The following is a 14,722-nucleotide window of genomic DNA, read 5'->3' as shown; positions in this document are numbered from 1 at the left end:
AACTTATTTTCATAGGAAGTTAAGGAGGTTTGGATGTCTCCAAACACGCTTACAAACTTCTACAAATGTACTACTGAAAGTATTCCAACTGGTTGTATCATGCAACACACATCAAAGTTGCTGGTGAACGCAGCAGGCCAGGCAGCATCTCTAGGAAGAGGTACAGTCGACGTTTCAGGCCGAGACCCTTCGTCAGGACTGACTGAAGGAAGAGTGAGTAAGGGATTTGAAAGTTGGAGGGGGAGGGGGAGAACTTTCGGCCTGAAACGTCGACTGCACCTCTTCCTATAGATGCTGCCTGGCCTGCTGCGTTCACCAGCAACTTTGATGTGTGTTGCTTGAAATTCCAGCATCTGCAGAATTCCTGTTGGTTGCATCATGGTCAGGTACAGAAAATTTGAGTTTACAGGAATGTAAGAAGCTACAGAGAGTAGTAGACTCCAGTCAATACATCACAGGCGCATCCCTCCCCACCGTTGGTAGTATCTGCAAGTGGCACGAGAAAGCAACATCCATCATCAAAGATCCCCACCGTTCGGGTCATGCATCTTCTAATCTGGCAAGGAGCCTGAACTCACATAGCACCAGGTTCAAGATAACTACTTTCCTTCAAACATTTTCTTGGTAAAATTACATTTTACTTTCTAAACCAACCAGTACAACCCTAATCACTATGACCACTTTGATCACTGTGTACTAAAATGGAATTTTTATTGTTCTAATTGTGTTTTTCTTTCTTGTAAAAATTGCATATAATGTATGTTTGTCTTGTGAATGTTGCCTCTGTGATAATGTGTGCTTCCGAGGCTATTACAGGTAGTTTTTACATTGCAACTGTGCATAAGACAGTAAACTCAGCTTTGACTTTGAAACACAACCCCTGGTGTTGATCAACCCATTTACTGGTCCTCTCTTATTTTAAACATTCAGCAGCCAAAATGTAAAGGATGGAAATGTCAGAATATAAAACTAAATCAAACATTGAAAAAGAATTAAAGTTAACATTTCCGTAAAAATCCCCCAATACCATACAATAATGACCGTATGGTATCCAGACTCTCACCCTGAACATTAACCTGCAGATCTTTGTCCAGTGAATGGAGCAATAAGAAAGAGAAGATGCCAAGGACACAGGCTGGAAGACTAGCACGACTTCAGGGTGCCCGGTTTTCGTGGCTCTGGAGGCGGGTGGATTCGAGGTCGGTGCCGCTGCCTGCTGTGTTGTGGGAGTACACGGAAGATCGAAAGCAGTAAGCTGGCTGCTGGCCGTATGCCCAGGGACCCGGGTTCTTTGGGCACAGAGCTCAGAAAAAAGAGCTCAGCAACAGGTTTTTAACACCATAAATCAGTGAGAGGGAGAGGGAGGGGGAGGGGGAGAGAGAATGAATGAGAATGTTGAATTACCGAGTGAACGAGTAGTCTTTGGGGTACTGCAAGTCTGTGTCCACGGCAATTCAGTCCTAAGCATTGATACGCATGTAAGATGGGAAAAGCATCTACTATGTTCCTCTGTGACACTCCAACCCATAAAGTAGGACAGAGATATTGTTGATTATTTGAATGTATTAATAAAATGGTCCTCAAATTAATACTAAACACGTGACACAAAACATTCTGATAATGAACCATCCCACGGTATTTCATGAAAGCATCAGCAGATATATGATAACCATAAAGGGGCAAGGCGGTGGGGTTGATCAAAAGTTTGGTCGAAGAGGAAGGCTGCAGTGGAGGGCCCACAGGGAAGAGGGAACTGGAAAATGGGAAATGGTTGAAAAGCAACACATTCAAAACGCTAGAGGAACTCAGCAAGTTAGGCAGTATCAATGGAGATGAATAAACAGTTGATATTTCATGCCAGGACCCTTCATCAGGACTGGAAAGTACGGGGACAGAAAGCAGAGGTGTAGGTTGAAGAGAGAAGGCACAAGGAGAATCTTAAAATAGCTACAGGAGTTAATTTTGGCCAGCAGAGCTCATCACAGTTGGGAAAACTGAATAGTGCAACACGAACACAGTCAGCATCACTTTAAAATGGACAATGAGAGACCAACCAAAGCAAATTAAGTGGTTAAGTCTGGTGATGACAAAGCCTTGTTGTAGCAGATAAAAGGAAAACACTAAGACATTCATCAGATCAGGTAGCTTCTCCAGAAGATTAGCGCTGCTATCATTAGTCACGCATTGATGTTCTGGTATCTATGGGGGGTGCTGACTCAAGGAGGCAACATACATCATCAACGATCCCCACCCTCCGAAGTCCCACACCACCAGGGTGAAGTACAGCTATGTCCCTTCAAACAACCAACACAGCTTTAACTGTTCAGCAACACCATGACTACTTTGATCACTTTGCAATAAGACTTTTTTTGTTCTAATTGTGTTCTTTGTTACAGATACATATGCAACAATAAACTTGACTTCAACTTTTTTGCAGATTTGCTCAAGTTGTATGCAATTATGAAAAGCATAGAGCCCTTCAGCTTCCTCAAAGGCTCTTTTCCCACTGAGCATCAAATAACCGTCAATGCTAATTTTAGACTGATCCCATTCAACCAGAGACAATGCAAGAGATGAGTTTTTCCATATTATTTTGTGTTTCTTTTACGTTTGCAGTGCTTATTTGAAAAAAAAACTGGCGACACAGGACTGAATACAGACAACCTATCAGAGATGTGGGGGAGTCAAGAGAGATAGAGTTAGGCAATTGAACAGCCTCAGCATGAGAGGACGCAACAGAATATCTTGCCACTTTCACAGCATTCTCGATAATATTCCAAGCGGAGGAGTAATGGTAAGAATTGACATCGAACCAAACAAGATGACCTTAGAGTAGTTGAGTTCGTGCATGGTTAAAAAGGTGCTTTTGATAACGTGGTGATATTCAAGACCTGGGTAGCTGAAGCTACAGGCACTAAGGGGGTGGGGGGCTGGGGGAAAGAACTGTGATGTAGGCACAAGGTACAAGATCTAGAGGAAGGTAGCATCCACAGAAGGCTGCAGGGAGTTATAAATTAGTTCAGGGTCATGGATAAGAGAAACACTGCCAGACTTGGACCCATTTTGTAGCAGTGGTTGGGTGAGATCCGGCATAAGCTTTAGACCCTGAAGTCTAATGCAGAGGCACGCAGCAGATCGGAGGCCTGATAGGAGAGCTGCCAAGATCAGAGGCGGATCCTATCAGGCCCTGCTAGTTTATCAAGTTCATGATAACTTTTAGTGCTGTGACCACCACTGCCCCCCTCCCTTCCCCGACCCTACTGGGCTGAGGGCATGTGCCAGCCTTCAGCATAACAAACACAGCTGGGAGAACGGGAGGCACACTAAGCTTGGATGAGGGGTTAGGGTCGTGGTTGAGAATATAGAGGGTGCAGATCACTATAAGGGTCGAAATGACAGGAGAAGAGTTGTGTGAATGTCGCGGAGCGCTGGTGGGAGACTCACCGAGGAGGAGGAGCCGGTGGGTCTGCTTGTACTCGCGTTTTTCCGCCTTCAGGCTCTTGTCGATGCTCCGGCTCCGCTTCTTATCGGCTTTCAGCCGGGCTTTCTCCTCAGCCCGGAGCCGCTCCCTCAGCTGCCCGTCAGTTTGCTCGTGTTGTCCGGCTTCGCCCTCGCCTCCAACGCCGGCCGTGCGGCCCCCCGGGTAGGCGAGGCTGGAGGAGGCGTGGGGACCCAGGAGCCGCGATCGCAGACTGTAGCACGTCCCCATGGTGAGAGAATGTGGAGTCGAGTGAGAGGCAAAGCCGCCCGCCCCTCGGCCGCTCCCACCCGTGCCAATCAAAGGCAGGGCAGCCGCAGCCGCAGGGAATCACCAGGATCCAGCAGGAGGGCACGGCCCAGGGCCGGGGAGGGGAGGGGAGGGGAGGGGAGGGGAGGGCCCGGCTGAACACAGCCCGAGGAGGGAAGGGGAGGGCCCTGGGGTCAGGGAGAGCAGAGGTCAGGAATGGAGAGACTTCACCCCAGGGAAAGGAGGTTCTGGGCACGGGACTGGGGAGACCACAGCTCAGGGAGGGGAGGACTGAGCCTGAGGCGAAAGAGACCACGGGTCGGGGTCGGGGGGTCGACATGACACCCACCCAGGGACCACAGCCAAGGCCAGGGAAGAGGGGAGGGCTGGGTCGGTGTGACAGAGCCTAGAAAAGGAGACCATAACCCAGGGAGGTTAAGCCTGGGGCCAATGAAGATAACGGCCCAGAAAACTGAGGGCCCGACTTCAAGAAGAACACAACCCAGAGGAGTTCACAGGGCAGTGCTAAGGAGGAGGCAACTTGCGGAGGACACAGCCAAGATGCCCCCCTTCATCTCTCTTTGTCCTTCCTGTACCCCACCCTCTTCTTTCTTTGTATCTGCACCAATATTCCTGGTCTCTATTCCCCCTCAAATCAGCCGCCACTCCATCTCCAACTTGCACCATTGGAGAGAGGTTCTGCTTGTGACACCCCATCTATCTGGCCAAGTCTTCCCCAGATGTGTAGGCAGTTTCTCCCACTGCAGCAGCCAGAGCTCCATGTTTAAGAGCTGGAGCTGTGGTTGGGGTTGCTTACATGCATTCCTGAGGCTATAAACTTGTGGATAGCATATTGAAAGAGGTGATCAGAACACTCCTTGTACATGAGCAGGTAGAGAGCTCATTGGGGGAATCAATGAACAGATGAGATAGTGCAGGATTCCTCTGAGTGAACACCCTTCTGTAGAAGAGATTTTTGATGTTAGGGGCAGGGTGATGGTTCCTCTGAGATTGGCATTCAGAGCTAAGAACAGAGCATTGTGGGTGGGTCCTCTGCACCAGAGAGGAGGAAGAGGTGCAAAAGAGCATTATTAATTGGAGATTCATTCATCTAGTATTTCTGGATGTTAATCCAGGAAAATATGTTGCCTTCCTGGTGCCAGGGCCAAAGATGTCACTGAACAACTGCAGAACATCCGGAAAAGGAGAGGGTGAGCAGGCTGAGGCCATGTTCCATATTGGAGAAGAGGTGAGGTCCTGGGGGCATTTTAAGGAGCTAGGAAAGAGGTTAAAGTACAGTACATCAAAGGTAGTGATCTCCCACGGCCACATGCTAACAAGTAAAGAAATGGGAGAACAGAGCAAATGAATACGTGGCTAGGGAGGTTGTGCAATACAGTCGGCTTTAGATCGCTGAGATCATGTCAGGGATAGGTGAAACCTGTACAATTTGATTAGTTGCACTCAGCAGAACTGGGACTAATATGTTTACATGGGACACATAAAAATTGCTGGTGAACACAGCAGGCCAGGCAGCATCGAAAGGAAGAGGTACAGTTGACGTTTCAGGCCATGTCCTGACAAAGGCTCGAAACATCAACTGTACCTCTTCCTATAGATGCTCCCTGGCCTGCTGCATTCACCAGCAATTTTTAGGTGTGTTGCTTGAAATTCCAGCATCTGCAGATTTCCTCTTGTTTGCAAGTTTATATGGGGATTGCTTTAGCTAATTGGAGAAGGTTTAAACCTGCTTGATAAGAAAGGGAATTGGGAATGAAGAGAAGCACAGCAGGAAGTGTATATTAGAAAAGTAGAACGCAAAATAAATAGACAATAAAACAAAGTTGGCAGAAAATGGAGATAAGATCCAGAAAACAAAATATTATTAATTAAGGGTAAACAACAGGAATTCTGCAGATGCTGGAAATTCAAGCAACATACATCAAAGTTGCTGGTGAACGCAGCAGGCCAAGCAGCATCTATAGGAAGAGGCGCAGTCGACGTTTCAGGCCGAGACCCTTCGGCAGCATTAACAACAAGGTAAGTAAAGTATTGGCACAGATAGAAGCAAACAAATAGAAGGTATGATCAAATTGTCATTACTGAAACATGCCTGCAGGGTGATCAAGTTTCAATTACACTGCTACTGTCTGGGATCTCTGTAGGTCAGAGGCTTGTCAGCATTCACTGGGAAATGTGCAGTGTGTCAACAGATGCATAGATAAGGAAGGTTCAGCCACATTGGAGTCTGCTGACCAATTCTGGGTGTAACACTTGAGGAACATTATTAAGGTTTTTACAAAAAATGTACAAGAGGTAAACCAAACTGATTCAAATGATTAGGGGACATTGATTATTAGAGAAACCAGGCCTGTAATTTCTGGCAACACACATCAAAGTTGCTGGTGAACGCAGCAGGCCAGGCAGCATCTCTAGGAAGAGGTACAGTCGACGTTTCGGGCCGAAACCCTTCGTCAGGACTAACTGAAGGAAGAGCTAGTAAGAGATTTGAAAGTGGGAGGGGGAGGGGGAGATCCAAAATGATAGGAGAAGACAGGGGGGGGAGGGATGGAGCCAAGAGCTGGACAGGTGATTGGCAAAAGGGATATGACAGGATCATGGGACAGGAGGCCCAGGGAGTAGGGAAAGGGGGAGGGGGGAAAACGCAGAGGATGGGCAAGGGGTATAGTCAGAGGGAGAAAAAGGAGAGAGAGAGAAAGAATGTGTGTATATAAATAAATAACGGATGGGGTACAAGGGGGAGGTGGGGCATTGGCGGAAGTTTGAGAAGTCAATGTTCATGCCATCAGGTTGGAGGCTACCCAGACAGAATATAGTATTGTTCCTCCAATCTGAGAGTGGCTTCATCTTTACAGTAGAGGAGGCCGTGGATAGACATATCAGAAAAGGAATGGGATGTGGAATTAAAATGTGTGGCCACTGGGAGATCCTGCTTTCTCTGGCGGACAGAGTGTAGGTGTTCAGCAAAACGATCTCCCAGTCTGCATCGGGTCTCGCCAATATATAGAAGGCCACATCGGGAGCACCGGATGCAGTATATCACCCCAGCCGACTCACAGGTGAAGTGTCGCCTCAACTGAGAGGACTGTCTGGGGCCCTGAATGGTGGTAAGGGAGGAAGTGTAAGGGCACGTGTAGCACTTCTTCTGCTTACAAGGATAAGTGCCAGGAGGGAGATCAGTGGGGTGGGATGGGGGGGATGAATGGACAAGGGAGTCGCGTAGGGAGCGACCCCTGCGGAAAGCAGAGGGGGGGGAGGGAAAGATGTGCTTAGTAGTGGATCCCGTTGGAGGGTCTCGACCCGAAACATCAACTGTACCTCTTCCTAGAGATGCTGCCTGGCCTGCTGCGTTCACCAGCAACTTTTATGTGTGTTGCTTGAATTTCCAGCTTCTGCAGAATTCCTTGTGTTTGTAATTTCTGGAATGTGGAAGGTGGATGATTTATAGAGATCATTAAAATTTTGCATTCAGCAGATAGAAAGAAACAGTTCCTATTGGCAGAATTGCTGAAGCTATCTTAGATAAACCGAGTATGGACTTGGTGGGCCAAATGGCAGGTTGTTTGACATCTATTAAGGACAGATAATAACGAAATGGGAGTGATGCTACACCATTGATAAGGAAGGATATCAATGCAGTGGTGAGAAATTATCTTGATTGACAGACAAGGATGTAGAATTAGGATCAATTAGACATAATAAAGGACATAATACTTATAGGAAATACTTATTAGGTCAAGCTAATTAATAATTATTAGTAATTGCAATATAATTAATTATAGGTGTGGGTATATATGTGTGTGTGCGCGTGTTTGTTTGTATATAAATATATATATAAATTTTCATGTGCTAAAATATTAATAGACCACTGTAACCTACGAATAGAAAGGATAAATCAGATTTGCTATAGTAGGGAAAATGAATGGAATGTGCACACAACGCTTTTCTGGATCAATATATTGAGGATCCAAATGGGGATAAAGTCAGGATTTAGCTTTGTGCAGTGGCAAAGGGTTGATGGTCTTATTATCAAGGAGCCTTGAGTAACCATAATATGACAAAACTTTACCTTGAGGCTGCACTACAGTTCAGTTCCAGAAAGTTGCCAGAAAAAGGAATGTATCTGTGGCCCAGGAATATAGTTTTCCAGGCTGAACGCAGAAGTCAGTCCTAGATTTTCCAGTAGCCTTGAATGAACGTGACTTTTGCTAGCGGTACCATAGAGCAATGTCAGGCTCAGCCTCTTAACAGATTGTGTGTTAGTGTGGAAATTAAAGACAAAATGTGAGACCTGATGGTGGCACACCTGCCTGCCCACTCCAGCTGCTCAGAGGATATTTTTTTAATTAGAAGTAAACTTTATTCATAGTAAAATATATATACCATCCAGCAGAGAAGCATAATTTGCTCTAATTTGAAGGTTCTGGCCAATGTCCATGTGCCTACTTAATTAAAAACACCTTTAAAGTGATAGAAATTAAATATGTTAGCATTCATTGGTAAAACACTTAACTATCCAATTAAGTGCATCAAGTTCATTGGAATTCTAAGATTTTCCATGTTTATTTCAGATTTTCAGCATCCACCATCTGAGGCCTAGTCAGCACTCATGAGCCACTCTGCTTCACAGAATAGCCGTACAGAGAGTAGACTAGGCTGTAAAAAATACTTATTTGAAATCAACTTCTGTTCATCCAGTATTAATGTATGCCCCATAGTCTGACAGAGAAAGAATTGAGAGTTTGAGGCATGGAGGTGAAATAGAGGCTGTTTTTGGAAGACATTGCTGAGATGTAGTAAGCAGATGAGAAATTACAAAATGGTTGCAGCATCAAAGAGGCCCACTAAGTCTGTACTCACTGTATCTAAGATAGCTTCAGCAGGTTTCAATCCCTTGCCTTCTCCCAAAGCCCTGCAAATTCTTTCCTCTGAGACGCTTACTCTCTTTTGAGCAATTAAATGGAATCTATCTCCACCAGTGCCGGATATACCCAAACAAAAGTCATGGATGGACCAGGAGATTCACAGTGTACTGAGGACTAGATCTGTGGCATTCAAGACCAGTGATTTAGAACCGTACAAGAAGGCCAGATATGACCTATGGGAGGTTATTTTAAGAGCAATAAACAATTCCAATTGAAGTTAAAGATGTAATCAGATGCAGAACAGCTGTGGTAGGGTTTGCAAGCCATTACTTCCTACAAAGTGAAACCCACTGGCTGTGATACCTCACTCCCAGCTGAGCTCAATGTCTTTTATGCATGCTTGGAAAGAGAGAATAAAGCTACAGCTGTGCGAATCCCAGCAGCATCTGTGATCTCTGTCTCGGAGGTCTACATCAGAACATCTTTCAAGGGCAATGAACCCTCACAAGGGGTCAGGCCCTGGTAGGGCACTGAATACCTGTGCCAACCAACTGGCATGTGTGTTCAAAGACATCTTCAAACTCTGACGACTGCAGTCGGAGGTTCCCACCCTGCTTCAAAAGGGCACCAATCATATCAGACGCCTAGAAGAGCAGGGTGAGCTGCCTCAACCACTATACAGTTGCACTCAAATCTACTGTGATGAATTGTTTTGAAAGGTTGGCCATGACCTAAGGAAGGACCTAGACCCACTACAATTTGCCTATCACCACAATAGGTCTACAGCGGATGCAATCACACTGGCTCTGCACTCGACCTTGGATCACGTGGACAACAGCTCAGGATTCATAACAATCATACCTTCAGCTCTAATCAACGAGCACCAAAACCTGGACCTCTGTACCTCCCTCTGCAGCTAGGTCCTTGAGTTCCTCACTGGGAGGCACAGTCACTGCAGATCAGAAATAACGTCTCCTTCTTGCTGACAATCAACACTGGCACGCTTCAAGCCCACTGCTCTATTCTCACTACACCCATGACTGTGTAGCTGGACATAGCTCAAACACCATGTATAAATTTGCCGATGACACAGCTATTGTCGGCAGAATTTCAGATGGTGATAAGGAGGGCTACAGGACAAGATAGATCAGCTGGTTGAGTGGTGTTGCTACAACAACCTTGCACTCAATATCAATAAGACCAAGGAATTGACTGTGGACTTCAAGAAGGGGAAGGCAAGGACCTGATAGAGGGATCAGCAGTGGAAAGGGTGAGCAGCTTCAAGTTCCTGGGTGTCAACATCTTTGAGGATCTATCCTGGGCCCAATGTATTGATGTAATTACAAAGAGCTATATTTAATTAGGATTTTGAGGAGAGTTGGCATGTCGCCAAAGGACACTCACAAATTTCTACAGGTGTACTGTGGAGAACATTCAAACTGTTTGCAATACCATCTGTATGAAGGTCACTGTGCAGGATCAGAAAAAGCTGCAGAAAGTGTAAACTCAGCCAGCTCCAGCATAGGCACTAGCTTTCCCAGTATCAAGGACACCTTCAAAACGTGGTGCCTCAAAAAGGTGGCATCCATCATTAAGGACCCCGATTATCCAGGATATGCCCGCTTCTCATTGCTACCATCAATGAGGAGGTAGAGGAGCCTGAAGATACATACACTCAATGTTTGATTCTGTTTAAAATGTTTGTGAGATCACACTCATCATCATCATCATTACGTGCCGTGCCATATGACGTTGGTGATCATGGTCTTTGACCATGATTGTTCTTGGCAATTTTTTCTACAGAAGTGGTTTGCCATTGCCTTCTTCTGGGCAGTGTCTTTACAAGACCGGTGCCCCCAGCCATCGTCAATACTCTTCAGAGACTGCCTGGCTTCAGTGGTCACAAAACTAGGAATTGCGATATGCACTAGCTGCTCATACAACCTTCCACCACCTGCTTCCCTGGCTTCATGTGACCCTGATTGGGGGGGCTAAGCTGGTGCTACACCTTGCTCAAGGGAGACCTGCAGGCTAACAGAAGGAATGAGCAGCTTACACCTCCTTTGGTTCAGACATATCTCCACACTGCCACCCAAAGATCACACTGTTGTACAGTATTGTGTTGGGGGGGGGGAATGTGTAGCAGTAAAGGGATTGCAAAAGAGATTCGCAAGGTTCTTGGCTGAAGTGGATGGCTGTAGTTGTAAGTAAAATTTGGATGGGCTGGTTTTGTTCTCCCTGGAACATAGGCTGAGTGGTGAACTTAGAAAAGTTTATGAAATTATGAGGGGCATAGATAAGATAGATAAAATCATTCTCCCGGTGCAGGAGAGCCTAGGTCTAGAGAACACAGGTTTAAGGTGAGAGGGAACAAATTGAAAGGAGATCTGAAGGGTAAGTTTTTGTACATGGCGAGTGGAAGTTATCTGGAAAAAAATGCCTGGTGAAGAGGTGGTGGCAACTACGATTACAATGTTTAAAAGTCTTCTGGACAGGTGATTTGGTAAAAAGTAGAGGTGTACAGATAATTCAGGCAAATGGGATTACATAGAACATAGAACAGTACAGCACAGGAACAGGCCCTTCTGCCATGATGTTTATACTTACCCTGATGCTAATTGAACCTGCACATGATATATCTGTCCCAGTTCCTTGCCTGTTCGTATATCTGTCAAAGTGCCTCTTTATAATGTGTAGATGGGCATCATAGAGTGAGGTGAGCTGGAGGTATCTATTTCCGTGCTGGATGATTCTCAGATTCTCTGTCCTTATTTGGGGTGGGTGTTGTTTATGAAGTCTCTCCTAGCTACTGCATGGCAAGAAGTGACATAACGGAGAAGCATTGCCTCAGATTTTCAGTCAGTCACTTAGAACAACTTGAATGTCATCAGTATATGTGGCTTCCCCATATGTGATTGAAAAAGATTCCAGAGAAGCCCAATCCGTGGAACTCAAAGATCAAGGGGCACCACGTTACAACAGGAAACTATGGGTGAGTCAGAGATAGACATTGAATCAGATGATCTGCCACAGTATTTGGTGTAGAGTTCTGCTCTATTTTTAAATTTTCTGCCTCATCAGATTTCATAATTGTTACATTTAATGACGGATGCTTATTTTTATGCAAAGCAAGAGTTTTAAGAGAGTATTTCCAGAATTGAAAGGACAGTGTTGTGAGAGATAAAATTAGAGGGTTAATTCATCCACAACAAGCCCAAACAAGAGGTGAGGAATCTTTGGAGATGGAAAGCTTTCTGGATCACATCCAAAATTCCTCCCAAATATATTACACTAGTGATAAGTCGCAAATTATATCCTCTAAGACTATTTTCTAAAATAAACCTGTGACCTGCAGTGTACCACAAAGATTAAATGTGAGTATAGGAGTTATGATGTGCAAGTTTGTAGCTGACGTAAAAATTAGTGGTGTGGTTCTTAGTAAAATGGGTATTCTTGGGCTGATGCTTATCAGTTGGTGAGTTAAGCATTTGGAATTTAATGCTGATAAGTGTGGGGTGATGCATTTTATGGGGTGGGGTCTAATAAGAGAAGGGCATATACAATGAATGGTAGGTCCTTAGGGAATACAGAGGAACAAAGGGACTTTGGTGTACAAGTCTAAACATCCCTGAAGTAGATACGGTTGTGAAGGAGGAGGCATACTGAATGTTTCCTTTCATTAGCCAGTGCACAGAAGATAGAGATCTCGATACAGCTTTATAAAACAGTGGTTATGCAACAACTTAGAAAATGTTCTGATCTTCATATTGCAGGAAGGATGTGATTGCACTGGAGAAATTTCAGAAGATTCACCAGGATTTTACCTGAGATGAAACTTTTCAATTATGAGGAGATTATGGTTTCAATTTAGAATACTTCTAAATATACCTCTTTTGAATTACCCTCACTGCAACCTACAGCATGTAATTTTACTTTAAGCAATGTATTTTAAATCGACTTAATGAACTACAAAATTTCACCATCTTTTGAAGGGTTTGGCGGACTTAAATCACAAGCAAGCAGGTTTGGCACCTTTAAGCAGATGAAGGTTCATCACCATGGCCAGAAGCGAGGCAGGTGGAGGGAACTCCAAGTCAGGTTGAAACACAGAAGAATGAGACCACCTCTTACCCAGCATCTTGTAAGCAAATGTGGTGTTGCTGGAGAACAAAATTGAGGACCTGAGGGCAAGATCAGTGAACCGGAGGGAAATGAGAGATTGTTGTATTTCATGTTTAACCAAGACATGGCTTACTCCCAGCACACCAGAATTGGCGATCAGACCCTAAGGCTTTTTGATTCACAAGATGGACCGAACTGCTGATTCAGAAAAGGCAAAAGGTAGAGGTGTGTTTCATGATAAACTATTGATGGTGCTTCAAAATGGCGGTTTTGTTGAATTTCTGTTCCCCGACCTTGAGTACGTAATGATCAAATGCCATCCATTCTATTTACCAAGGCAGTTCTCCTCCATAATCCTGACTACAGTTTACATATTATCAGCGGTCAACTATAATCAAGCACTGGAGATATTCCGCGATGCCATCTCCATCCTGATGCATTTCAAATCATAGTTGGGGACATCAACCAGGTTTGTTTGAATAAATCCTTGTCCACTCACCATCAGGGTATAACTGGTAGCACCAGAGGTGCCGGTACAGTTGGCCACTGTTATGCTAAGATCAGGAATGCTTAATGTTCTATGCCAAGACCACATTTTGGGAAATCTAATCACTTGGCTGTTCTTCTCCAACCTGCATACAGAGAGAGACTAAAGAGCAAGGCTACAGAGATAAGGACAACGAAGAGGGGGTCGCAGGAGGCAGAGGAGTGTCTATGGGTTTGCTTCGAGTCGGTGGACTGGGCCGTGTTCAGAGACTCATTTGTAGATCTGAATGAATTGTATTAATGGTTGTATTAAAGTATGGACTTTATTAAAACAGTTGTGGACAAATGTGTACCCACAAAATCATTCAGTCTTCCCCAACCAGAAGTTCAGATCAGATGTATTCAAGTCTGGTGACCAAGAGAGTTACAAGAGGTCCAGGTCCATGTACAAAATCCAGAAAACCATCTCATGGGCGATGTGGCAATCCCAGACAAAACCTGAATTAACAAAGAATGCTAGACAGTTGTTCCAGGGCTTGAGTGCTATAATCTCTTTCATGCGATATTGGTGACAACAGGGCTTTGTTTTTTTGCTGAGCTCAATGCTTTCTATGCTGGCTTTGACATCAAAACAAAGAAGAACCATCATGAACTCCCACAGCCCCCAGTGATCCTGCGATTTCAGTCTCTGACACCAATGTGTGAGCAGCCTTTAGGAGGGTGCACCCACGAGAAGCATCTGGCCCAGGCCGGGTACCTGGCCAAGTACTAATCAATTGGCTGGAGATCGTTAACCTCTTGGTCTAGCAGTATGATGTGCCCACTTGCTTCATGCAGGCTTCACCTGTACTGGTGCCTAAGAAGAATGAAGTGACCTGCCTCAATGACTATCATCCAGTATCACATCCACAGTGATGAAGTGTTTCGAGAGGTTGGTGAAGAAACATATCAACTCCTGCCTGAGAAGCAATTTGGATCTGCTCCAGTCTGCCTACTGGTGACACAGGTCCACAGCAGAGACCATTTCAGTGGCTCTTCCTTCAACCTTGGAAGATCAGGACAGCAAAGGTAAATACATTAAGATGCTCTTTATCGATTACAGCTTGCCATTCAATACCATCATCCCCTCAAAACTAATCCATAAGCTTCAAGTCCTTGGCCTCAGTACCTCCTTGTGCAATTAGATCCTCAATATCCTCATTCACAGACCCCCAGTCAGTTTGGATTAGTAACAACATCTCCTCCACAATCTCCCCTAGCACAGGTGCACCACAAGGCTGGGTGCTTAGCCCCCTGATCTACTCGTTTTACGCTTATGACTGTGTGGCCAAGCACAGCTCCAGTGCCATTTTCATGTTTGCTGATGACAACAAAGGTGGTTACGAATCAGCATATGGGAAAGAGACTGAAAATCTGGCTGAGTGGTACCACAACAACAATCTCTTGCTCAATCTCTGCAAGATCAAGGAGCTGATTATTGAGTACAGGAGAAGGAAATCGG

At 45.1% G+C, this 14,722-nt stretch overlaps 1 protein-coding gene across 1 annotated transcript in view; it reads right to left on the bottom strand.

The window, feature by feature from the left end:
• The window catches only part of gnas (GNAS complex locus), a 353,499-nt gene extending 349,655 nt beyond the window's left edge, over nt 1–3,844 (bottom strand). Inside the window, exon 1 of the mRNA XM_063041591.1 lies at nt 3,445–3,844. Within this exon, the coding sequence (XP_062897661.1) occupies nt 3,445–3,709 (265 nt within the window). The 5' untranslated portion in view covers nt 3,710–3,844. The remainder of the gene's footprint in view (nt 1–3,444) is intronic.
• Nucleotides 3,845–14,722: the final 10,878 nt, after the last annotated feature.

The sequence above is a fragment of the Mobula hypostoma genome, chromosome 2, assembly GCF_963921235.1.
Source record: "Mobula hypostoma chromosome 2, sMobHyp1.1, whole genome shotgun sequence".
In the NCBI taxonomy this organism is placed as follows: Eukaryota; Metazoa; Chordata; class Chondrichthyes; order Myliobatiformes; family Myliobatidae; genus Mobula; species Mobula hypostoma.
This window is presented reverse-complemented; position numbering and strand designations above follow the sequence as displayed.